At 42.7% G+C, this 26,369-nt stretch overlaps 3 protein-coding genes across 7 annotated transcripts in view; 2 read left to right on the top strand and 1 right to left on the bottom strand.

Moving 5' to 3' along the window:
• Nucleotides 1-271: 271 nt before the first annotated feature.
• SSB (small RNA binding exonuclease protection factor La) lies at nt 272-11,494 on the top strand. Of its 2 annotated transcripts, XM_082055468.1 has the most exons (13): nt 327-393; nt 3,024-3,386; nt 5,722-5,798; nt 7,211-7,314; nt 7,477-7,651; nt 7,825-7,932; nt 8,035-8,135; nt 8,380-8,451; nt 8,533-8,575; nt 9,292-9,432; nt 9,797-9,980; nt 10,148-10,276; nt 11,032-11,494. In XM_082055468.1, the coding sequence occupies exons 3-13, from the start codon at nt 5,733-5,735 to the stop codon at nt 11,127-11,129; spliced, it is 1,221 nt and encodes a 406-aa protein (XP_081911594.1). In that variant the 5' UTR covers nt 327-393; nt 3,024-3,386; nt 5,722-5,732; the 3' UTR covers nt 11,130-11,494. The 2 variants fall into 2 exon arrangements, with proteins under 2 accessions (XP_081911593.1, XP_081911594.1); XM_082055467.1 differs by lacking the exon at nt 3,024-3,386 and having other exon boundaries at nt 272-393.
• On the bottom strand, nt 10,941-17,148 carry METTL5 (methyltransferase 5, N6-adenosine). Of its 4 annotated transcripts, XM_082055472.1 has the most exons (8): nt 16,408-16,505; nt 15,966-16,087; nt 15,231-15,345; nt 14,709-14,890; nt 14,227-14,309; nt 13,878-13,929; nt 13,152-13,201; nt 10,941-11,252 (listed from the first exon to the last, which is right to left on the bottom strand). In XM_082055472.1, exons 2-8 carry the CDS (start codon nt 16,072-16,074, stop codon nt 11,199-11,201), a joined length of 645 nt encoding a protein of 214 aa, XP_081911598.1. In that variant the 5' UTR covers nt 16,075-16,087; nt 16,408-16,505; the 3' UTR covers nt 10,941-11,198. The 4 variants fall into 4 exon arrangements, with proteins under 4 accessions (XP_081911598.1, XP_081911596.1, XP_081911595.1 ...); XM_082055470.1 differs by lacking the exons at nt 10,941-11,252; nt 13,152-13,201; nt 16,408-16,505 and adding exons at nt 16,656-16,748; nt 16,999-17,148 and having other exon boundaries at nt 13,211-13,929; XM_082055469.1 differs by lacking the exons at nt 10,941-11,252; nt 13,152-13,201 and having other exon boundaries at nt 13,211-13,929.
• A 461-nt stretch (nt 17,149-17,609) lies between these two features.
• Nucleotides 17,610-26,369, top strand: part of UBR3 (ubiquitin protein ligase E3 component n-recognin 3) — a 120,285-nt gene continuing 111,525 nt past the window's right edge. The window contains exon 1 of the mRNA XM_082055473.1: nt 17,610-18,195. Within this exon, the coding sequence (XP_081911599.1) occupies nt 17,750-18,195 (446 nt within the window). The 5' untranslated portion in view covers nt 17,610-17,749. The remainder of the gene's footprint in view (nt 18,196-26,369) is intronic.

Below are 26,369 nucleotides of genomic sequence, written 5' to 3'. Positions count from 1 at the left end.
AAATAGCATCACTGTACCACTACAGGCGTTTGTTACTTCTGTTAACTGCAAACACGTGTGACCAGACCCCCCGCCCCGGGCAGGTGCTGCGCGTTTCCTGTTCGCCGGGTCCGCTCCCCGAAACGCCCCGGGCGCAGGGGCACCGCTGGGCGCGCCAGGGGAGCAGCCGCGCTGCCCGGAGCGCAGCGCCCGCGGGCCGGGCCGGGCCGGGAGCGCGGCCGCGGCGGGACAGGGCAGGCCCGGCCCGGGGAGCGCTGCGGTTCCCGCCCCGGAAGCGGCGCCCACGTGAGGGGCGGGCGGGGGCCGCAGGGGCTGCTGGGCCGCGCGCCGCCGACTGCGGCCTTTAAAGCGGCGGAGCGGGGCCGCGTGCGAGCGGGGCTGGTGGTGCCGCAGGTTTGTGTCCGGGAGGCTGCGCTGGGGGTTGGCGCCGCTCGGGCGCGCTCCGCCAGGCCGTGCCGGCGCTGCTGGCGGGCCGGTTGGGAGGAGCCCCCGGGGCGGGGTAGCACGTGTTGCGGCGCGGGGCCCGGCCGTGCCCGGCGGGGCTGCCGGCGCTGCTCGGCCCGCAGCGCTGCGGGGCGGTGGGGCCGCCGCGGTTCCCGCCGGCAGCGCCTCCTGCGGGGTTGGGAGCGCCGGGGGCTCGGCGGCAGCACGTGCGGCGGCAGCGCGGCCCCGCAGCGGGACCCGGGCGGGCTGAGGGCGGTGCTGGGGCCGCGGGAACCGCGGGGTGTGCGGGGGCGCGCCCTGCCGCTGCGCGGGTGTAGAAGTGTCTGGGAACGAACCGATGGGTCCCAGCACGGGCGGGGGGCTCAGGAGCCGACATCGCTCTCGTTCTGGTGCTGCTGGTAAGCAATGCCGGCTTACACCGCACCGGCTCGACCCCAGAACCGACCGTGCCCATACCATTGCGATGGTGAGTGGTGGCAGTTAATCCTTACCTGAAACAAAGAGCTCTATTCTGATACAAGAACCTGGTCGGAAGGCTCAGGCCTCTCACACACCGGTTCCTGAATTCCATCAATAACAGTTCCATCTTACTTTATTGGGGATTTTTTTTTTTAAACCCTTTCCCTCTCTCTATTACAGTAATGGTAAAAGCAGTCAGCCTGCAACTAGGTTTTATCCAGACCATAAATCTATAAACTAAATTACTGGTAACATTAAAATTCACCTGAGAATTCTTCTGGGATCTCACTAGCATGGTGTGGGATGATATTGCTGTACATAAAGGGCTTGACTATCATTTTCCATTTGTAGTTTACATCTCGTGTCTACTTACATTATTTTAACTTGTTTTCATTTTGAGTAGTACTGATACAGGCTGTTGGCACACAGAAGGAACAGCTCAGTGTGGTTTAGTAAGAAAGCACTTAGAATAAACTCTTGGGTAGGATTTTGCAGACTTCAGACTGTGGCTGTTCTTCAGCTTTGCCAGCTTTTTATTAGTCCTCATTGCTGCACAGCAGCTGAAAACTATTGATCTGGAAGTTGGATCCAGAAGCCAGGTTTGTGCCAAATGACTGAGCTAAAGAGCCTGAAGTGAGCATGTGCAGCACGACCAGAATTTCTCTTAAATTAGAAGGCTGCTTCTGCTTTATTCTAAATAGGTTAGAGCTTGATCAGTGTCTGAACTGAATTCCATGTGTGGCAAGCTTGACTCTTTCTTAGCCTTTGCTTCAGTATGTTGTTACTTGCAGCTGAATGGGTGCTTTTTAGAAAAACTTTTCCAGGTGTAAGACTTAATCTGAAGGACTTGTCCCAAGTCTTGTGTTGTTTTGCACTTCTGTACAGTTTGGTTTTTATCTTGAAAAGCTACTGCTACAGAAATAGGCTATGTTTTTCATCTCTTCTTAGCAGTGAAGCTGAGCCTTATTATGTGAAAAGCGAGTTACTGGTTCTGGGTATTCTGGTACCCAGAGTGGGAGACTGGTGCACTGAGAACTGGGGATGTGCAAGAATGTGTATTCAAGGATCTAACAAGGCTGAAGGAGTTCAGGTGGCAGAAGCTGGGTCAAGACAAAAGCATATGTTCTTTCATTATGCTTCACAGCATTAGTAACTATTATCTTGGCATTTCTTAAGGCTTCTTGGATGTGTAACAGTGAAACGAAGGCTGTCCTGCATGTTTCAGACTGGTATGATTTCTTTTTTTTGGTGAGGCTAGAATAGCCAGGCTACCCTGGACAGATTGAGGGGTGGATCTCTCTAAATGACAACACCAAAGCGAAGTCAACAGCTTTATGAATGGCTTTTCCTGTAACTACACCATCTCAGACATGCAGCCTCTGCCTAATCCTCACCTCGTTAACTGGGGTAGAACTGCTGGTGATTTCACAGAATCACAGAATGTTAGGGATTGGAAGGGACCTCGAAAGATCATCTAGTCCAATCCCCCTGCCCCAGGTTTTTTTTTTAACAACTTGAATTTAAGTGAAAACTTGCTCCAGGAGATCTGTGCACTGTTCAGTAAGACAGGTTAAAGAGTGAAGACTGCTGAAGGAGCAAGCAGGGAGGCTGGTCTGTGTTTCACGCTACAGAGGAGCACAGAGCACCTGCCCCCACTCAGCTCTTCTTTGACAGTGTACTGCGGTCTCTGTCCAGCTCAATCTGTATTTCAGTGTGTACCAACACATTGTCTCTGTTCTAGAGCTCCAGAACACATTGTTAATGCATTTCTCAAAATACATGACTTAAATCCAAATTATTTTTTTTCCTCACAATATGCAAGAGGGCAGAATTTTTCATACCTCTTAGTAGTTGTGGTTTAACCCCAGCTAGCAATTCAAAACCATGATAGTCACTTGCTCATTTCCCCTTGCCTCCAAATAGGAGAGAGAATCAAAAGGGAAGGGAGAAACTCATGGATTGAGATAAAAACAGTTTAATAAAATAACAAAATAATATAATAGACTACTACTAGCTATATATATATATATACACACACACATATATATATATATATAATGGAAATAGAATATAAAAGATACTCAATGCATTTGCTCATGAACTCCATCCACACTATGCAGCCACTCCCTGGAAGAGAGAGAGCACCCTGGTCCTGAACAGCCAGTCCCGGGGGAAGAGGGGAAAAAGGCAGAAAGGCCCAGAGGCCACTGCAGAATGGCAGGATGGGAAAAGGACGAACTGCAATAAACTCCTGAATGAAACTCAACTGAAATGGAGCAGAACTGAAATGTACCTCTCTCTAGCTGGAAAACCTGTCTCTCCTTAAATATGAAGCATGATGCTAATGGTGTGGAATGTTCTCATTGATGAGCCTGGATGTCAGTCAAGGTCTGTCCCATCTCTGCCCCCTTCCCAGCTGCCTCACACCTGCAGACAGAGAGCCTTGAAAGACCTTGGTCTCCCTGACAATAACTAAGATAACAGTAAGTTCTTACATTCTCTTTGTTTCAGCTCGAAACCTCCAGAAAGTTACTTGGAGAAAAACATTAATTCTGTCCTGGGGTGTTATTCTCAAAACTAAATACAAACAACAACTGTGCTAGCTGCAACAAAGAAAAGTTTCTAACTGCATCAAGAAAATTAACTCACTTTCAGTAGAACCACCATGTTAGTAAATTAGTATGTAGTCTTAAATGTTAATTGAGCTGTACTGTGAAAAGCACTCATAAGAAAATGGTTCATTTAAATATGTTGCATACTGATTAAAAAAATCTGCACCTGGAGAAGACTTTACAATGTGATTTAAATTGCCAGACTAAGGTTCGAGAATATAAAGATTCACCCAGCTGCCATTCAGTACTGTTGTTTGACCCTGAGGATATTGTTTGATGTCAAACCCAACCCACTGCAACTGCTTTCTCCCACAGAAAGGTTTTTCTGATTTTCTTTTTTATTCTCTTCCCTGCCCTAACAGTTCTATCATTAGTGTCTTCTACAAGCTGATTCAAGTCAGTGATGAATTTATCTAGTAGAACTATTTTTTCATTCCTTCAGTAGGGGTTAACTTTCTGTTGGATCAGGTGTTACACCCAAAGAGTGTGGTCGATTAGTTCATGCAGTAGAAAAAGCTGAGACTACTCCATAGACTGCCATTAAGATACACCAAATTAGGTATAATGTAAAATAGAACACTGGCTTCTCACAAGTCAGGTTGGGGACAACATCACAGGGGAGCGTTATGATAGTGCCAGCACCTGAATGTGGTGGTGAACTGACGCAGCCTCCTGCAGTCAGGGTGGCTCATGTGAGACATCTCTACAGCAACTGCAACTGTGAGCTGCTGTGCAATGGCCTGGATTTTTGTGAAGTGCTTTGCAGACAAATGGATATCACCCTGAGCATAGCTGTCAACTAACACTCACTGAAATCAAGCTTTAAGGAGTGTTACAATATTAGGTACAGGTGGCAGTCCAGCAGGGGAGACCAGGATGCAAATGTTAAGGCTGCAAGTGCCTAGATTAAAAAGAACTACAAGCAAGTCAAAGGATGCAACCTGACATTGACATCAGGAAGAGGAGGCGATAGGAGTACTGCAGACTGCAGGCTGAATGAGGACTGGTGAACTAAACTACTAAAATAAGAAGGTGGGGCTGCTGTGTGGCTGTGCTGATGAACATCATTTCCTGTGACAAGGGAGTCTCGGGATTTCTCCATACTTCGACCTCATCAGTCATCTTGATGCTCTGAAAGATGTTCCTGTCCTGTGAGCGGCAGGAGAGCAGAATGTGTGTGCTTAAACCTCCCAATAAACTATGCAAGACATGAGTGCAAACCCATTTTGAGTAGTCTTAGTCATCACTGCTTTGTGAGCTGGGGTAACTGAGGGCTATGAAACTGCTTCATCTTCTGCAGCTGGATTTAACAAGTGTGATAGTGGCCGAAGGGAGAAATCTGTACTTCATAGTCCAAAACTGAATTCAGACTGATTCTGACAGTTTTATAAAGCTGCATTTTCCCTCAAGGATTACTCTTCACACTCTATCCTTATCTTAAGAGCAACTAGAGAGACGTTTTCTCATGCGAATTAACTTTCTGGCCAGTAGCTGCTTTCTTATCAACCTTCTAGTGCGCGTAGTGGTTGTATCTATGTACTAGGATTATATACTTAATGCCAGTTAAGGTAACAAGTTACTTTCGAGTTAAAACATCTTACCTCTTACCAGAGATGCTTGATTCAGTATTCAGGCAGAAATGTGTTGAAGACAAGTTTGTAAAGTTTAGGATGCATTAGTAAATGCAGATATTTTCATTCCATCCTCCAGGAAGTTCCTTGAATTTTCAAAGATTATTAGGAGGCAGAAGTTTCAGGAATAGTTTCTAATGATACCTATGTAAGAATATTAAACAAGTTTTGTTATTGATGCTTTGATGAGTGGTTGGATTTGACTTAAAGAGCAAACGTTGGCTCTCAGGTTTATTGCTGTTAGGTACCAACTGAGAATCTATGCCTAGAAAAGGTAAATAATAAATAATGCTGTAAAGGGCCAGCATTTTTTTTTTACTTATCTTGAATGCAGAATGTCAAATGCTGCCTTAACAACCAAAGTATTTTCCTTTTATTCCCCTCCCCCTTGTTTCATAGTTTCCTCTTGAAGTTCTGCAGTCATGTTTAAAATTGGCTCACAAGCATAAATATATGGCTAAAACCTTGGCTGTTATCTTGTTTAGGTGAGGCTGCTGTAAAATGCAACACTACATAAATGTAAGTCTGTAGAAAGCACTACTCAATACTTAATGCATTTGCTTTATTTTCAACAGAGCTGGTGAAAATGGCTGCAAATGGAGAGGGTGAAAACATGTCTATTTTGGAAAACAAAATCTGTCAGCAAATTGAGGTAAGTTCAATTTATAGTTTGGGATCTGGACTGGGATGTAGTTTTGGAGGCATTCATTGTTAAGGACTTGGCTAATAGAAGTTAACTTAATTGGGAATTAGACCTGAGTCTTCAACTCTTCAAAAAATGTCTGTCACAGGTCTACGACAGGTCTTTAATACTTTAATATAATTCATGATTGTAGTCTAAGTTGGAAGTTATACTTCTCTGGAGTTGCCTGTTAAGACTACAATTTAAAAACACAGAAGGTTTAACTTGGTAGTGTTTTAGGTGCTAGGGCAAGTAAATGTATCATTGGACAATTTATTCTGTGTTCACTGGGGTTATTCTATCAATGCGAATAGGAAAATGCATTTAAATTCTATATGACTTAATTGAAGAGGGGGGAATCTGTGCTGGTCAAAATATTGGCAGATTGCATAACTTGCTATTACAATTATTGCTACAAATCACAACTAAACTTATGTGCCTACTTTAGATTAACTATTTCTCAGTCTAGAGGCTTGAAAGGTAACCCTACAATGGAAAACTGAGCACATAACTTAAAATGACATCTTGAAAAATAGTGTCTTCCTGAAGGACACAAATACAGCTGTGTGTGAATACCCATTAACATATGGCACTGTAGTCTTTATTTATAGGGAGAAAAAAAAACAGAGATTGAGGAAAAATAGTCTACAAAGCTAGACTTGTGGTAATGTGATTTTGAGGTATACTAGAGGCAGAGATATTGTTGTAAAACCTGCATTGGCTTTTTAAACCACAATTATATCGGTGGAAAGGCTTCAACTTACCCTATGCCTTCAAGTATTTGACCCTGGTTAGATTATTGCTAGTAAGCAAAGGAATCTGATTAGCTTGTCTATCTTGTACTGACTGAACTGGACAATTTGTCAGCTACATGACACTCTGCTCTTCCCACTCTGGATAGGATCAAAATGGGAACACAGTAAATTAAAATAAAAATAATATTTTAATGTTACAGTATTTTCTTGAATGAGACCTAGAAACTCTAGTCTATGTGTAGGATTTATCAATGTGGAAAATACAATATTCTTGCTTATACATTCCTCAAATAAGGACTAAAACCTGAATCTGTTGGTGACAAATTTGATCAGGTTGATGAGTAATTTATGTTAACACAACAAGCTTCCTGCTTTTCCTGAGCAAAACTGCAGTCCTTTGCCACATTAGTCCCATTGCAAGAAGCACTCTTTTTATAGAGCTTACATGTGGCAGCTAGCTTTTCCAAAAATACCACATTGAAGCAGGAAATAATAATTTCAGAATTTCTAATTGTTCAGATCCATTAATTTGATATGTCTTAATGCACTGCAGTAAGTTGTCAGATGAAAATTAGTTTTTAAGAACAAACATTTGAAGACAAATCTCTCCCCCTTTTTTTTTTTCAGTACTATTTTGGCAATCACAATCTACCAAGAGACAAGTTCCTAAAGGAACAGATCAAATTAGATGACGGCTGGGTGCCTTTGGAAGTAATGATCAAATTCAACAGGTAAAAACAAAGTACAACTAATCTGGATGGAAGGGTGATTTTTAGCTGCTTATTTAGGTCCAAATGTCCCTGGTCTGCATATACAGCTCCTACTGCTGTTTTAACATTTGACTTCAGCTTTTCCTGTATATTTGTAATAACCTGTGTCTGCTTACTCAATAGGTTAAGTCGCCTTTCAAAAGATTTTAGTGTTATTGTAGAAGCATTAAGAAAATCCAAGACTGGTTTAATGGAAATAAATGAAGACAAAACTAAAATCAGAAGATCTCCAAACAAACCCCTTCCTGAATTAAATGACCAGTATAAGGCTGCAATTAAAAACAGATCTGTGTATGTTGTAAGTAAACCTTTTCCTTTGCTCTGTGCTGTCCTGCATGACTTCGACTGAAAACCATCTAAATGAAGCTCGAATTAACTTGTACTAAATGGGTTTCAATTTCTGACAAGGTTATAATTTCTGACTAGGTGTCAGTTTGTTGCATATAATTGAAGCTTGTTGCTATATTACAGAAAGGTTTTCCACTAGATGCAACTCTCGATGACATCAAAGAATGGCTTGAAGATAAAGGTCCAGTTGAAAACATTCAAATGAGAAGAACATTGCAGAGAACATTTAAGGTAGTAGCTCTTGCAGTGAACAGTTAGACCTGGGGCAGGGATCCCCACAAACAACATTCTGTTCAATTACTCCAGCACTGAATGTCTCTTACCATTTAACAGGGCTCAATATTTGCAGTTTTTGACAGTGTTGAATCTGCTAAGAAGTTCACAGAGATCCCAAACCAAAAGTACAAAGACACAGAGCTGATAGTGCTTTTCAAGTAAGTGCACTTAATTGAGGTATGAACTCATAATGGTCAAGGGTGGATTTAGACGAGAATCTAGCTTGACTGGAGAAGCGTGCATTACTACACTGTTGTACAGGTATTGGTTGCTGTACCTTTTGGAGGCTAGCAGCTCAACTCCCAATGATAATCTCAACTGTTTCTTGGCTACTGCTATCATATGAAGTAATTATAATGGAATACTTTAAGTGGTATTAACTGAGCTTATTATCTATTGAAGGGAGGAGTACTGTACAAAGAAAAATGAAGAAAGACGACAAAACAAAGTAGAAGCTAAAGCAAGAGCTAAACAGTAAGTCATCAACTGAAGTACCTGGTTTGGCTCACCTGACTGCACTTGAACCAACGGTTAATTAATTTAACTTTTCTACAGGGAAAAAGAAGAAAAACAGAAACAAGCAGCAGATGCTGAAATGGTATGGGTTTCTTAAATCTCTATACTGAAAAGTATGCAATGTTTGCTTTTGTATAGATTTTCAGTCCACACATAACAAACATGCTCCTGCACCTACATTTTGTAAAGCTAACATGGGATATTTGGAGTTTGAAATTCTGTAATATAGAGCACATTCTAGAAAGTCAGTTCAGCTTTTCCAACTAAACTACAGTAAGACTTTGTTATGTCATGGTATTCATTCTTATTTTAAAGAGACTAATTTTGTTTAAAGGATCATATCCTGAATTTAAATTATTAGGCATGTTTGCCTGTTCAGAACTGATCCTAAATGCACCACTGAGATGATCATTGTTCCAGTAAGGATTTAGTCAGTATTACATAGATTTTTAACCTGAGATGTCAGCCTTCAGAAAATTGATTTGTAGAATTTAAAGACTGTAAGTCTCTTACAGGAAAGGAGTACTAAGTTGCACATAAATACATCACAGTGAGCAAAGAAAATTAAAAGAAAAAATAAATAAATAAAGGAGGGGGGACACACTAGGCAAGACTTGGACATCAGCATCAATAAGCTATGTAGCAAGAATGCTTGGGTTACTGATGGTGAAAAGTCGGGGGGGTGACTTATACTGCTTGTTTATCACTGTCATGTTTTAATAGTCTCAGGGTTGGGGAAAAAAGAATACTCAAGCTTGACTCTTTGACAAAAATGTGGGGTTTTTAAATTTTGTTTAGAAGTCTCTGGAAGAAAAGATGGGATGTCTTTTGAAGTTTTCTGGTGACCTAGATGATCAAACATGCAGAGAAGATCTCCATGAAGTATTTTCTGGTCACGGAGAAATCAAATGGATACACTTTGTTAGAGGTGCAAAGGAGGTCAGTAGGATCTTAGACATTAAGATCTCTGTAGTAAAGTCTGAAACTGAATTATTAATGCTTGTTCTCTTTATAATCAAATAATAAATTATTTGACTTGTGGAATCACAGAATATTTAGAGAATTAAATTGTTCCCTTAAATTCTTTCAAAAGAATGGATGAAGGTTCCAGCCTTCTCAGTTGATAAGTTCAACAGAGACTGTTTGTTAGGACAGTCTGAGGGCTTTGTTGCAGTCTAGACATGTTTTACATCATGCAAAATTAATGAACTTGCTGAAGTACCTAGCAGGATATGTTGTTCATCATTCTAGATGAATGTTTTTGCAGTAAGATTCAAATGCAAATGCCACTCTTCTTTTTAAGGGAATTATCCTATTTAAGAGTACTGCAAAAGAAGCTCTGGAAAAAGCCAAAGAAGCGCATAACGGAAACTTACAGCTTCGGAACAAGGATGTTACATGGGAAGTGCTAGAAGGAGATACAGAGAAAGAAGCTCTGAAAAAAATACTGGAAGATCAGCAAGAACTGCTGAAACAGAAAACAAAAGGTCCTTCTTTTATTGGTTTAAGCCTTTATAATGTCCTAGAAGTGGCACTGTGTGAAAGTAACTGTAAAGAATGAAGACATGATAAACACTAACTGTAAAGCATTCTTTTGAGCTTGACAGTCAAAAGACAAATGATACAAAGTTCCTGACATCTTATATCCCCACAGGACGCAAAATTAAAGGAAAAGGAAGAGGGGGAAAGATACCTCAAGGTGCACACAAAGGAAAAGTAGAGTTTCAGGGCAAGAAAATAAAGTTTGAAGAAGAAGAAGGTGGTGAAGATGATACTAAAACAGGTATGTCATTCTGTGCACGGGATGCAGCTTCTTTAGTACACGGAGCTGCTTTCTGGAAAAGTACCCACATTTCCTAAAAGTGTTTCAGATTTGCCCCTACATTGTAGTATTTCTGTCCTCTTTGTCAGTATCAGTAAAGTATCTTTTTAAGGGTCTTGTGCTTGATTCCTTCCAGAAATCTCCAAAAAGCATATTAAAATAATTACTAGATAGGTGAGTCTGTACTGCAGGGCTGTTCAAAGCATTCTGCATTGAAAGATGGTGGTTGTTGGCAACGTTACAGAACAGTACAGACCTAGTCTCTGGTGTGGTCAATTGTTTTTTTCTCAAGGATCTGAGAAGACATAGTGGTATTTTTATTTTATATATATATATATACATGTATATATTTTGCATATTCTGTGTATTTAGCTTGGAGAAGATGAGGAACTAAGCTTCTGTTCATTAGTTATGGCACCACCTGCTTAAACAAAACCCAGTAAAACCTACTCCTCTTAGATTGTATCCGTTCATCTTCTTACCTGCTCTCCTGCTGTATAGTTATACAGGGAGGAAGCTCTTCGAAGTTGGTGTTTTAGAACATATAAAAGCTTTTAAGTCACAGTAATAAGTAAAGGCTCTAGCATAGCAGTGGCCGTGGATAAACTAGGACTGATCCTTGAACTTACATGGTAGGAAGGTTTTTTTTCAGAAAATTGCAGGTAATACTGCAATGCTTTCCTTTACCATAAATGACTACATATTCAATCTTGCAGAACCAGCAAGTCCCAAGAAGAGACCACTAGAGGAGACGGAAAAAGAAGAACCTGCACCAAAACAACTGAAAACAGAAAACGGAGATGGAAATCAGTAATGCTAAAATATTAAAAACTAAAATAATTCTTTTTATTTTTCCATTTACAATAGGTTTTAAAGACATGCCTCAGTTCAGGAGTTTCTTGGCAGAAAATCTAATGAAATCCACTTCAATGTCAACCTATAATGAGAGGAAAGCTTCATTTTTTTTAGGTTACAGCTTTTTGTTGTTGGTGTTTAAGCAGCATGCTTACTCTTAACATACCACCCTGCGAAACTCTTTTATATTTATAGTTTTGTTTATACTGTCAGATCCTCTCAACTTTTCTGGCACCTCATTCAAATGTAAAAGGTTCTGGACATCACTGTAATCTTGCAGTTCTGTTAAATAGCAGCTGCCAATAAATTCAAAACTTAAAACTGCTTACTACTGAAGCCTGGATGTTAATGTGGTATAAAGCTGTAACCGTGAAGCAGCAAATCTGAAAGACATATTTCCATCATTTAAGTCACCAAGAAAACAGGTACAGCTGAATAAAACTTCTAGTCTTTGCTACTCAGCATTCCTAACCATCTTCAGATCTTGCTCAGTCTACTTCCCCTATGGTAATGGGATAAATGTCTTCTAGGCCAGCAGGAACAACCCCAGGTTCCAGTATAGGTTGGGAGATTACATACTAGACAGCAGTGTAGGGGAAAGGGACCTGGGGGTCCTGGTGGACAACAGGATGACCATGAGCCAGCACTGTGCCCTTGTGGCCAGGAAGGCCAATGGCATCCTGGGGTGTATTAGAAGGGGGGTGGTTAGTAGGTCGAGAGAGGTCCTCCTTCCCCTCTACTCCGCCCTGGTGAGACCACATCTGGAATATTGTGTCCAGTTCTGGGCCCCTCAGTTCAAGAAGGACAGGGAACTGCTGGAGATGGTCCAGCGTAGGGCAACCAAGATGATTAAGGGAGTGGAGCACCTCCCTTATGAAGAAAGGCTGAAGGAGCTGGGTCTCTTTAGTTTGGAGAAGAGGAGACTAAGGGGGGACCTTATTAATGTTTATAAATATATAAAGGGTGAGTGCCATGGGGATGGAGCCAGGCTCTTCTCGGTGGCAAACAATGATAGGACAAGGGGTAATGGGATCAAGCTGGAACACGAGAGGTTCCACTTAAATTTGAGAAGAAACTTCTTCTCAGTAAGGGTGACAGAGCACTGGAACAGGCTGCCCAGGGAAGTTGTGGAGTCTCCTTCTCTGGAGACATTCAAAACCCGCCTGGACATGTTCCTGTGCGACCTCACCTAGGTGTTCCTGCTCCAGCAGGGGGATTGGACTAGATGATCTTTTGAGGTCCCTTCCAATCCCAAACATACTGTGATACTGTGATTTAGCACCCAGGAAACTTGCCCATGGGCTTAAGCTTCAATACTCCAGCATCCTGACTAGATTTTCTATTGTGAGACGAAGTGCACAGCTTCCTCCTACCCCCTGCAAGATGGTTCTGTGAGGGATTTCAATGGCTGTAGCTACTTACAGGACAAAGCATATAACACTGAAATAACGCTACAGCCGTGAAATCCTAGTTACTCTGGCCTTCATCACTTCATTTCGTTTAAGTTCCATTTGCAGATAGGATCAAGCAAATAACTATTAAAAGTTGTGTCAAGGATGCTGCCCTTAGATCAGAGGTATCAAACTCATTTTCACCAGGGGCCACATCAGCCTAACAGACTGTATGTACAGTCCTAAAATGACATTCGGCCCTTTGAAGGCAACTTCGAGGCTGATGCGGCCCCAGGTGAAAATGAGTTTGATACCCCTGCCTTGGATTTTTCACGCCTAGTTGCAGTGCTGGCTTTAGTCTTTGTGTACAGCTTTGACTTGCATTACAATTATTCTTTTCCCTGTTCAATTACAAAATGTAGTAACAGCAATGGAACTTGATGTTATCATAGTGAAATTCTATCAGGTGCTGTGAGCATTCCTCATCCAGTATATATGGCCATCAAATTTAAATTTTCTTAAGTAGAATTTATTTACCTGCCCAGTACAAGACAGAGCATTTTCTCCGTTATGTTAGGTCTTATACTTACTGATTTCTTCTTATGAAACTTGTATGATGCTGGTAGGTCATATCTAAGTTCTGTGAACAGTACAAAGAACACTTGTTATGCTAGAGTTATGATTGGTCAATTGATTTACACCCTACACCCATGTTCTCCTGTTGCCCCAACTCTGCTGCCCCTGACTGGATAAACTGTTTGGACTTCTGGACTAGATTATTACTGAACATTTAAGCCAACCACATCACACAGTAAGTGGATAGCAGAAATGCAGTTCCATGTCTCAAGTTGTATGACTCTACAAAGCATCCAGCTGGTGACATGGAAGAATTGGGAAGATGCTTGAACAACTCTCAGAAAAATATTAAGGTGACTGTAAGGACAGGGTGCTTTTTTTTTTGTGTGAGAACTGACCTGCACTTTGGTTTCATTAAACAGCAACAATCTCCTTTTGAAACAAGAAGATAGCTAACTTCTGCTTGAAGACAGAATCTAGTCCAGGAAGAAATAAAGTTCTAATTCTGCACAGAATATGTATCTTCCAGAGCCTTAGTAAGTGCCTGCTTGTGTTCTAGCCAGGTAGCAAGGTAATAAAAAAAATGCTGCTTACAAGAAGACCTATGTTATTTTCAGTGTTAAATCACACTTAAATGTACCTCATACTGTTAAGACTGGCTAGTAGTGTTACAGATATTAGCCCCCAACAAAATGCTGGGGTGGCTTTTTTTTTTGCCTTTAGCAAGAAATTAATCATACCTGCTATGACTTCCATCTTCACTTCCCATTCATCTGCTTTCTTTTGAATGTGCTACAATATTAAACAGATAAGGTAAATTTAAAAGCTCTTTCTTACACTGTTGTATAAACATCTACGTTCCTGTATTTAAGAAGTCTCCTGTGCTTTTGTTTTTCAAGGTGAAGCATCTGATCACTTACCTTGATGTATGTGAGATCAGTTATTTGACACGATTAGTATTTAGCTGAAATGACTTTCATTCCCATAAAGGTGTGAACAAATCAGTGAAGATATATATAGACAACGTAATTAAATATCAACTATTTAATTGCCTCATTAATGCTCACCCTACTAAAATGAAGGACTTACCTGACGTGTTGAAGTTTTGTGAAGGGAATATACAGCTGTTTTTGCCATTTGTAAAGCAGTTTTCAGAAAAATCATATCCATTCCTAAAAGAATGTTGAAATTCTTAGAATTGTTAAATGCAAGCTTAAACTAGAGGATTTAAAGATCTGCTTCATACTTCAATTTTTCTGGAGTAATAGCTATTTGAGAAACAGCACTGAACACATTAAGGTACATAAAGTACTTCTAAAACTTACCCAATTGCTTTTAGTAAAAGAGAAAAATGATAGGGATATGAAATAGCTAGTAATGGTTATTTCAAACGCAGCAATTATTATTTACAATGTTGAAGTTGATAATCTGTACTTAACGAACTGATTCCAGATCCACAAAATTCTAGGTAATTACAATAGGTAATTGTAATAAAAAACGGAGATGTTTAATTAAAAGTGTTTCCCTTGCTGTTTCATTCCTATTTATTTCTGACTTTCAGAATTACCAACCTTTATTGTGCTTTGTACCAAATGGTGGGTTCATAATAACAGTGTCAAAAGTCTCTGACATGCTGTCAGATATAGAGCAGACATCGCACAGAACCATGTTGATGTTGGTGAGCTCAAAGTCTTCAATATTGCTATTAAATATTTCCAGCGCATCTGCATCTACGTCAAACCCCACACAAAATCTATTGAAAAAAAAAAAGTGCTGCACATTAGGCTGTTGCAAAATAAAATGGTGTTTAAATTCTGTAGTAAAGTTTTGAAAGAGATCTGTGTACAGAACTTGTAACAAGCATATGCTACTAATTCAGTGCTAATAAAAATGCCCTTTCTCAAAGGAAGTTTCACATGTTCATTTAGTACTTCAGGGGAAAGCAAACATTGTCACCTCCAAATTCATGGCAACTGTCCATCTCCTTCCACTATTTGAATGGTTATTGACTGTCTAAACATATGAAATAATCTTATTTTCTACTCTTCTAGACCAGAAAAAAAAACAACCAGAACTTAGTATTAAATACTTACCCTGCTCCTAACATTGCACTTCCAATGCTGAGCATGCCACAACCACATCCTAAATCTGCAACTGTCTTGTTTTCAATGTCATCAAAAGTATTGTGAATTGTATAAAGCATACATGCTGAGAAAAAACAAACAAACCAAAAATGCCACAGGTCAATAATTATGCATCTGATTAATGAAGAAAGCTACTTCTGTCTTCAGAAAACTCTGAGCTAAAGGTTTCTTGTCGAGCAAAATTAAGCTGATGTTCTCACTGTCTGTTCTTCTTTTTCATTTATATGTGAGAAGAAGTTAAAAACATTTTGGCAAGTACTAGAACTGCAGATCTTTGGTGGAGAGATTACACATAGAGCTGTGACTATCTGTGGAAAAATATATGTGGGAGAAAACCACATGTAAAATATTGAAAAAAAAAATAAGGTATAATGAGTGTCTGTATGTACACTTTTTACTGGTTTTTGTATGCTGTTCAATAAGTCCATTTCAGCTTTCTGATTTACAGATTAAGACATTTAAATCAGATTACCTTATTTTTAGATTGTACATTAACAGCATACTTCTAATGAAAATAAGTTAACAAGTCATTTAAAAATAAGTAATTACATTCCTGCTGGATACAATTTCTCAACTACTTTTAGTGTAAAGCCTTCACAGGAGATAATACAATAGAAATACATTTTTGTTAAGTGCTGATGAAGAAGCAGTAGAAGAGGCAGCAGTGCTGCAGGGAACCTGTACCTGCGATGTGCGGGCTCGTTGGATACTGCTCAAGGAGCAGTTTGGGACTCTCAAAAGTATCAACTTGCTGAAGACAGCTTTCCAGTTCTTTAAGCTTTATTTTCTTCATGTTTATCGCTTAACTAAGGAAAATAATGTGTAATCAGCTTCAATAATATAAATAAGCCACAGGTAATATTTAATTATTTTACACTTTAAATCCCACCGCATTGAGCACCCCCGGGCTTTCGGGCCCAGCTGACACCCCACCCACCGCCGGTAACCGGCTCCTAGGCCAGGCGCCGAGGAGGCCCCGCACCCGCCTCGGCCCAGGGTTCCGCTCCTACGGGCGGACCCCGCAGAGCAGGAACCGACTCCCGGAGACCTCTGCTAGTCGCTTGCCCGACGGAGCCCCCCTCCGCGGCCCGCACACCCCCACACCGGTGGCACCGCCTCCACTCACCGCAGCCCCGGCGGGCCGGGCCCAGGGACCCCGCACTTCCGCCGCGCCGCCCGGCCCCTCGCAGCGAGCCAGCCCCGCCCAGTGACGCGGGACGGCGGGTGCCGCGCGAGCTGCAGGCCGCCGCCCCTCCGCGGGGTAACTGGTACGCGCGGGCGTGCAAGGCAGCTGAGATCTCTCGTCTTTAATTAACAAATGTTCGCTTTGCCTATCGCGTGTTATAAACGCGATACATTTAATTACAGCCTTACGTGTTACAGCCGTTACGTGCTCGTGAGAGCCAGGTCTGTCCTCTCTCAGCGCTCAAACCGCTGAGCTCCGCCTGGCCGGCGGGAGGGACGCGCCTGCAGAGAAAAGCAACGGGTTTAACTATTCTCACGTTTTCCTTCCTGCAATCCTGGAGGGGACACGCTGCACCGCGGGCCGGTGTTCCCTGCGCTGACGGAGCAGCCACGGGAGATCCGGTGGCGAAGCCAGCAGAGGGGAGCCTGCCCGGGGAACCCGGGGTTCGCTGCTGTCACATAAAAGGTTACTTTCGTTTAGGGACAGATTTTTGTTCTTTTATTTTTTTCCATTACATAGTTCAAAACCTACTTATCGATCTTTAGAACGGTTGAACAGTGTGTAAGCTATGGCAGCTCGCATCCAAGTACATTTTCTCCAGGTGGGAGCGAGCAGTCGCGCTCCGGCACCTCACGGCGCGGGGCTGCGGGGACACCCGCGGCCGCCCAGAGGCGGGAGCCGCCCGCGAGGCGCGGTGCCGCTGCCGAGCCCGCCGGTGCTGCGGCACCTCCGGCGGGGCTGCCGGTGCGAGCGAGCGCGCAACACCGGCCCTGAAGCCTCAGAGGAGCCGCCTGCGTTCCCGCCGCGCTGCTGCCCTCAGAGCTGCCACCGCCTAACCCGGCGGCCCGGGCTTCACGGCAGCCGCTCGGTAACAAAGAGGACTCCGCTGCCGCCGGGGTGCCGGCCTCCCCAGGTGGGCCCGCACGGCAGTTGAGGCCACGATGGCAGGCGGCGCACACCCCATGGCTGCCGCCTCCCCCGTCCCGACAAGAAGTTTCAGGCCGGCGGACAGCGACATTTCGTGAGGCGGCGGCGCGGGCCGCGCACCTGCGCGCTGACAGGGCGGTGCGAGCCGGCGGGGAGGGCAGAGGAAGAGGAGGGGTAATGTCAGGGGAGGGGAGAGGCGAGGCAGCGCCAGGAGGAGGGAGCGGGCGGCGGGGAGGGCGCCGGTTCCGTGGCTATCGCGAGAGGGAGGCGCTGCTGGGAGGGGAGAGAGGGCGGCGGGGGGGAGCCCCAGAGCTGGGAGCCCGGCGCAGCCGTAAGGGCTCCTCAGTTTCCCATCATGGCGGGGGCCGGCGCCAGCGGCCGGGATAAGCGGGCGACGGCGGCGCGGCTGAAGACGGCGCTGGGCGGCGAGAGCAGCGGGGCGGCGGCGGGCGAGCTGCGGGCGCTGCTGGAGGGGGTGCTGGCCCCGGCGGCGGGCCCGGGCGGCGGCAAGGCGGCGGCCGAGGCGCTGGAGTGGTGCCGCTGCCTGCTGTCGGGCGGGGAGCCGTGGGACAGCTTCGTGCAAGCCGTGCGGGCCTACGACCCGGCCACGCTGTGCGGCCTGGTGTGGACGGCCAACTTCGTGGCCTACCGGTGCCGGACGTGCGGGATCTCGCCTTGCATGAGCCTGTGCGCCGAGTGCTTCCACCAGGGCGAGCACGCCGGGCACGACTACAACATGTTCCGGAGCCAGGCGGGGGGCGCCTGCGACTGCGGCGACAGCAACGTCATGCGGGAGGCCGGGTGAGCGCCGGGCGGCCTCGGCGGGGCGGGCGGGCACCTGCCGGCGGGGGCGGCCCCGCCGGGCGGTAGAGGTGTGACCGGAGCGCGGCGTTTGCCCGGTGCCTCCCTGCGCGCCGGGGGAGGGCAGTGACTGAGGACACCTGCTTCCGCCTGGGTCGCCTCTCTCGCTGGCCGTGGGTCGGGCGAGGCTCTGTGGAACGGCGGCCTGAGGAGGGGTCAGCCATGCCTTCCCGGCCACCAGCCCTGGCGGGGTTCCAGTCAGAGGGCTTCCTTCTTTGTGGATGTGTGTGTGCCTTTTATTCGGGCGCTTACGCGAACCGTACTGCCCTTGCACCGAGTGCCTGTCTAGAGGGAAGGTGCTGTGGGGTCGTATCTCTCAGGTCCCAGCTAGCCGCCTCGGCCTAGTACAGGTAACCCTGAGGTGTGTCCAGATACTTTTGGACTTTACGTGAGCAAATATGATAAAATGAACAGATTGGGTAGGAGGGAGCCATGTTTGTGTGTTTTCTCAGTCTGTAGTTCATCTTGCCTTCTGTTTATTCTCAGCTTTAAATCAAGGAATTTGGTAACTCTTGGTTGAGTACAACAGGGTAGGGTTTTGAGGAAGTCAAACATCCTTTGTAGTCTGCAAGTGTGCAGACCTACTGGAGGTAAGTACCTGGTCAGAAGAGGAGGAATGTGGTACCTCGTTGTACCCTCCTTTGTTCCCTTTGTATCAAATTGTAAAAGGAAAGATCAGTCAACCAGTTGCTGTGTGTAGATGATACCTAGCCAGTTAAACTTCACATATCACAACTGAGTGTCTTTTTAAAGCTCCCTGTGTACCTCTTTATTCAACAGAGAGCTAAAGACTTTGCCAGAAGACAGTTTGGAGTGCTAGAGTGAGCCTTCTCTTCTGACTAGCTTTCTAGAATAGTCTCTATCTTGATCGCCTTAGCCTTGGTGAGATTGCATACTCTCATAAGAGCCGTCTCATCTCTTCCTAATAAATCTTGAGTGTATCTAGCAGAAAATGCTAGGAACATATAGAAATAGTAAAACGTTTTCCTTGGTTCTTTTCATGTTTTTACCACGTGCAATATGTAATTCTGCATAACGCTGCATCTTCTCTTTTGCATTTCTGCGTAGAGATTTCACTAATTCTGCTGTTTTCTGTTGCTTGAAGGTTGTCATCTTGGCTCAGACTCTGTGTGTCTGTATTCACCATTCTCCTGCTCTAGGCCTTGAGGTGGCTTCGTTCTTTGTTTCTTGTAATGTTTTTTCTCCTTTGTTTCTCTTACTGTTAGCCTTCACTATTTCATCATTCTTCCTTTTTGGTAGAACCTCTTCTTATAGGTAGACTCCCTCTAATGGAAAAAAAAAAAAATCCTCTTTTTGTTTTCATTGATCTTCAGTGGTTTCAGGGGGCTGCTCCTGAAGTGATTCTTTATTTATCAGTTCTTGTTCAACTTCTGGTGATTCTGCTTTCCTCAGTATCAGCAAAATAACAGTGCCCCTTGATTTCAAGAAGTAAGAAAAAAAATTGTCACTTCTTCCAGAGCTCAGCGTGGGATAGATTTAGGGCTCCTCTTAGTGGCAGGATTTTAATAGAGCACAGACAAATTGATCTACTTTAGGTAAATATTAAAGTTGCTTCTGATACTGCTCTCATCCAAGAGTTTATAGTTTTCAAAATTGTCTTTTCCTATTTTAAACAGTTTTATTCTTGAATAAAGCTGAATTAATAAAGAAGAAATAAGGTATGCTGTTACCTTTGCAGGGTAGGCAGATGCAAACCCTGAGGGAGTAAGAATATTCTCCTAATTTCTCTGTTATATTTACCCTACTTATTACTTCTAATAGTAGGATTTGAGAGTAAGTTGACTCGGGTGTGTGGTAGGTCCCTTCAGGAGGTTTGATCATTCTAGGATAAGAATTCCATAGCATCCTTTCAGAAACAGCACTCTTGAGTTGAGCAGTAGATTTTCCAGTCCTCCTGGACATACAGGACAGTGCATCATGGTATATGGGGTGTCTGCACCCAACGTAAGGTCGCTCCTGCTTATCTAAAGAATTGATGCTAAGTCAGTGCAATTAAGTGAACTAGAAACTTTGTTTGCTGTGCAAGACAAAGTAAGCTAAGCTCAAAGCTATATAAAGGAATTAATGCATGCAAACACACAATTTTGTCTGTTGACTTGAATTGCTTCAGTGCGGCATGTTTAGATAAACTGATTTAACTTTGTGTATACAAATCAGTTGCACAATTACAGAGGTAATGTTTTACATGGTGAAGTCAGGAGATCTTGGTAGGTTGAGGAAACTGGAGTGTGTCTAGCCCGATATAACCTTGGCCACCACAGCCTAGGCTTCTATTAATAGCAAAGGAATCAAATGCGGAGCCTACTTACGAACTTTATCTGCCATCTGCCTGCTCAGATAAAATTTTGTGTAGATAATGTATACAAGTAGTATAGTAAGAGTAGTTTGTTTCTGTTGGTTCTTGTTATCTGGTTGCCATGTTAAGAGTTTTTTGATTCGATGTATCTCAAAAAATACTTCTGATGAAGCATCATTTAACTGATCTTCTGTAAAGGAAATCTCTCCAGTTTGCTATGTGGAATATCTTTTCATTTTCTTTAGGGTTGCTAATGTAAATCTAGAGATGGTTTGATCTGGGGCATAAGCATGTGTGTGTAAATCTTTTATTACTAATAAAAATCTATAATTTACTTTTTAGAGATACTTGAGCGTTAATTTTTTATTTCTGATGAAGTTGGCATATAGTGTAATAGATGGATGCTGATTTGCTTTAGGTACCTTGTGTAATTCTCATTTGTTTTAGAAAAATCAGATTGTCACACTCTTGAACCTTTTGATTCCCATGCATATTTCAGTGTTTTTTATTATGAAGTTAATTGCAGTTGGTCTGTTCTACTAGAATGTGACTTAGACTTTAAAAAATATCCAAGTTTGTAAATGTAGCTGCTTGTCAAAGCATTACAAACTCTAGCTGTGGCAAGGTTTAAGAGATTTTAAGATCCAGCAATATGTCAGTAGGTGAAAACAGTTTGTAGTCCTCTCCCATATGGTATCTATCCATGGGCAAATGAAATTTTGCAACTCCATCAGAAATAATTAATAATGTTTTGAAGAAGGCAAAATCTTCATTTCTAAAGTATTTATGGTAGACATATGCTCATAGTTCAGCAGGCAAGTTCATCTGTTGAAGGAAACAAACCATACAATTGGACAGGGGAAAATTCAGACTGGGATATTTTTTGCTTCGTAGATGATCTTGTGTTATAATGCAAGTTGATAGTTTATAAAATACAACCTTGAAGAAAGCAATATGCCATGTGGTTATAATAACAGTATAACTAGTCAGTAATGTGTTACTGATGAGTACCGTCTTGTTTCTGTGGCCCTCTTGTTCTGATTCCCCTTTAAGTCTGTAGACAATAACCTGACATACTAGAGCCTCTACACTGGCTATTTCATTCCCCCGTGTCCTGTTTCTGAGTGTGCCTCACTGTGTGTTGACTTATTTGTTAAATTAATCATGTGGGAAACAGATGTTTTAGTGCTGCTTTACAGTACAAAGAGAATAATATCTCCATCAAGTGCTATATATCCTGAAAGGCAAAAAGCCAGGTTAAGAATTTCATTAAACAGGCTTTTGTATTGGTGTTTGCTGTGTATTTGATGGTAGTTATGGCAACCAATGGCTCCACTGACATAGAGCTTTGCCTTCTCTTATGATGTATCTAAGGGTCTAAGAAATTATCCATTTCCACTTGTGACTGTGGGCCATTTTTTTTATCAGTAGGTATGTGTGAAGTTAAAAAAGCATTATAAGAAATATAACTGTTACAGATTGACAATATATGCCATGTGTCCAAAAGCACCTTCGGGTACCTACCTTCAAGCTTTCTGCAGTCTTGTCTCTAACGATCCGTACTCAGCTTTCCATTTAGCTCTGTCTTAGAGTGTCTATCAATGCAGGTTGCATGGAGATCTGGTCTGAGGTACACACTAGATGAGACTTAGTTTTTTTTTTCCTCTTCCCCATCGTGTCTCTTTTGGGGATTGATATATCTGTAAAATCTACCATGATCCCTTATGAAATGGCTGGAAAATTCTCTTCGCCTCCTTTCACTGCCAACAAGTATGAGAAGTATATTCTTAGTTTCTAGACTGCTAATTTTCTGCTGCTTTAATTTATTTAGAATTGTCTCTTTTTTTTTCAGTGCATTAAAATGTTCAAACCCCATATATATTATTGAATAGTTAAATTTAAAATTTGAACAGTAGATACCCAATACTGATAGTCTTTGCTGATCTGTCCCCATATCCTTCTTTCCCTCCTCCTGACTCCATTCCTTATTTTTATCCCTTTTCAGGCCGACTTTCTTACAGGAACTCATTTCAATAAAAATGGCCTTACTGTGCTGTTTGTGAGCTACAGAAGAACATATTCTATTTCTTTTACTTTCTGTTGCTGAGTAAGAGTAAAGGACCTTTTTCCTATTCTAGATTTCAGAAAATTTTAAGAATTACAGTGACAATAAAAAGCAAGGTTGCTGTTGAGAAAGCTGTTATTAGTAGTTACTTTTGGATATGTTCTGTGCGTGTTCATCAGGCAAGGTCTCTTGTGTCATCTTTGGTTGCAGCAGCTGTGATCCACTTAACAGCAGAATCACAGAATGTTAGGGATTGGAAGGGACCTCAAAAGATCATCTAGTCCAATCCCCCTGCCAGAGCAGGAACACCCAGATGAGGTTACACAGGAATGTGTCCAGGCTGGTTTTGAATGTCTCCGGAGTAGGAGACTCCACAACCTCCCTGGGCAGCCTGTTCCAGTGTTCTGTAACCCTCACTGAGAAGACGTTTTTTCTCAAATTTAAGTGGAACCTCTTGTGTTCCAGTTTGAACCCATTAACCCTTGTCCTGCTGTTGGTTGTCACTGAGAAGAGCCTGGCTCCATCCTCGTGACACTCACCCTTTATATATTTGTAAACATTAATGAGGTCACCCCTCAGTCTCCTCCAACCTAAAGAGCCCCAGCTCCCTCAGCCTTTCCTCATAAGGGAGATGCTGCACTCCCTTAATCATCTTTGTTGCCCTGTGCTGGACTCTCTCCAGCCGTTCCCTGTCCTTCTTGAACGGAGGTGCCCAGAACTGGACACGATGTTCCAGGTGAGGTCTCACCAGGGCAGAGTAGAGAGGGAGAAGAACCTCTCTCGATCTGCTAACCACCCCCCTTCTTATACACCCCAGGATGCCATTGGCCTTCTTGGCCACAAGGGCACAGTGCTGGCTCATGGTCATCCTGTTGTCCACCAGGACCCCCAGGTCCCTTTCCTCTACAAAAAAGAAAAGTCAGATCTGCCTGTGGCTGGGTTTTGGGATATACAGGTAATAAATATTTTACTGGTGTTAAGTAGAGTATGTGGCTGTTTCATGGAGGGTCTTGCAACAGCGAATCACCTGTTTAGCATACACATAGCATGTTATTGCTTTGAAAGTTGTCTGTTCCAGTGTGACTGTGTTCTTTAAGAGAAGATGAGAAGGTTTCAGTTCTCGAGGATCTTGGCTAGTTTTGGTAATGTAGCGTTGAGGATGGAAGGATGTTCTTTTGGACCTTTCTTCAAGAAGCTGCTGAAACCGATGCTTCATCAGCAGGCTGAGACCCTACACGTTGTCAGGAAGTTTAGCATCTGAGCATTATGAGACTGCATAAAAATGTCTTCATGTTCAGGATTGTTGGGCTGGTACCAATGGCATTCTGTACGACCTCTATCAATTCCACGCAGCTTCCCTGCTTTTGAAGTCCTTTGGACTGCCAAGGCCTTCTGGCTGAAGGGACTGAGAATTCTGAACTGTACTGCCTGTTAACTTGGCATGAGAATCTGAATAAACCCATGGTCGTGTACTTCTGGTGGGTGTGACTCTTCAGAACAAAAACTCCACTATCTGATCTTCCACATACAAGGTACACGAATTCATGCTGGGATTGACACTGACCGCAGCATTTGAAAGAACCAGTTACTGCGCATTTATGAATAATTGATTCTCTCTGGCATCCTCCCCACCTCCCCCAGACGTAAAGCTCAGTATTTTGTTTTGCTGCTTAGGATATCACAGTAATATTCGGTAATTTTCACAGTGCTTCGTGTTAGGTCTTATACCTGGAAAGCGAAAGATTTCAGATCACTGTGTTGATTACATCCATCATGACATGCGGTCAGCTCACAAACCTGCCTGTCTTGGTTTCGCTTAAGAATGTCTCTAATTAGGACTACATCAGCCTCTAAATTAGTTGCTGCAATGTTTTCCAAATCGTTAACAGCCAAGTGATAATTTTGAATTACTGCTTTTAGAGCTGTGACCTGACTAGGCGCCATGTATTTTATATGTGCCTCAGGAATAATGTGGGGTTGTTTCAAAGACATCAATAAGATACTCAAATGTATCACTACACATAACTTTAAACATTTAGAGGCCTGAAGTCTTGCTGTGTTAGTCATTGAACATATTTATAATAAATGATGGTTCTACCCCAAAGCTTTTGCTTTTTCAAACCAGTCTGGTTTGAAGAACAGAACAATACTCTGAGCTTGGAAGATACAACAGCTGTGTATCTTGCCATGCCTGAAATTGCCTTATTTATTGTATGACTTGTTTATCACTTTGTGATATACCTTATCATCTATTCAATTTAAGAAGAGCTGGTGTTTTGGATGTCTCTGGAAACATTTGTATTTGGGTTAACCAGTGTTGATTTTCAGTTCCTTTGCTTTGATCCCGCCAACTTCTAAACCTCTTTTTATCCCTCTTGTGAAACAATCAGTGGTCCAGGATTCTAAGTTTGCTACGTCAGAGTGAAGTGATATTTGTCTGGTACGTATCTGATCTACGTGGATCTGTTGGCAACAGAATAAACGTGATTTTGGGCGTATGTTTGGGGAACAAATTCCTAAAGCACTTTTGTCTCTCAGGTCTTTCTTAAAGACAATTAATATAGGCTGATTCAGAGTTCAGGCCAGTCTTCCATATCACTTACAGAATATCAGGAGTTTTATATTTAAAAAAAATCCATGAATGGTATCTGACAACTGCAGGTGATTTTAAATAATAATATTTTAGGTGCCCTCCTCTGTAGGGCTCTAGTGGTAAGCTTTGAAAATAATGTGATGAATTTTCTTTACATTGAAGTAATGTGGGTAGCTGCGTAAGTATTACAATAACAAGGACTACATAATGAACCCTGCCTTCATCAGGATGCATCTCAGTTTCTGCACAGCTCCTGCAGTGATAATAGCTCTGGCATGAAACACATGGACCTTTCCAAGAAAACTGGACGTTACATATATGTGCAACAGGAACTGCAGCGTTTTGAGTTGAGGAAAGGAACAGTACTTTCTAAAGGAGCAGTTAATTTAGTACTTCACTGTACTGAACTGTACTGAAAAAGCATTGGCGAGAATGCTCTTCAAACTCACCTTGTGTGTTGAAGGCCTGACCAAAGTGGTATCTTCAGCTTAAGCTGACAGCTTTTATTAAAATCTGCACATCTTACTTAAATCCTGAGGAAATGAAGATTGTTTTTACATTTGTCTAGCATTACGCAGTCACTTAGAACTTTGTCAGATGAAGCATTTGAGCCAAAATGTTACATGCTATATGTTTGCCCTGTTTAAATTTTATTGGAAAAATTTTCCTAGCCACAAAATATTTTTGTTAACTCTATTTTAGAAACTTGATCTTTTTCTTTAATTGAAGATGTGCTGTCCATATACTTTAATGGAGATAATTGATGGGATTCTGAAAGCAACTGGACAGGGAGACTGTAAGTGAATGAATGGTTTGCGATGAGTGAGGGCCAAGCAAAGATGGTTCTGATGAGGGCTCAGGACCAGATATTCTGTTTGCTGATCTGGTTGTCTCTCAGACCTACTTTTGAAGTCAGCTGGGAATTCTGCTTTGTGAATGCTATGTAAGGCTAAGAGCTCTGAAAAATCAGATTCTAAAAATGATGAAATTAAGCATCTAGAACTATGCATTGGCTCTATTAATTTCTCTCTGTTTAGGTCCATATTTGAGAAAAATAAAATAGATTATACCTTTGAAAGTTGACTCAATACTGTGAAATAATTTTGAATGTAAATATTTTTCTTGTGGGCTTTTTAATG

Source organism: Streptopelia decaocto (assembly GCF_964273445.1).
Source record: "Streptopelia decaocto genome assembly, chromosome: 6".
NCBI classification, from domain to species: domain Eukaryota; kingdom Metazoa; phylum Chordata; class Aves; order Columbiformes; family Columbidae; genus Streptopelia; species Streptopelia decaocto.
This window is presented reverse-complemented; position numbering and strand designations above follow the sequence as displayed.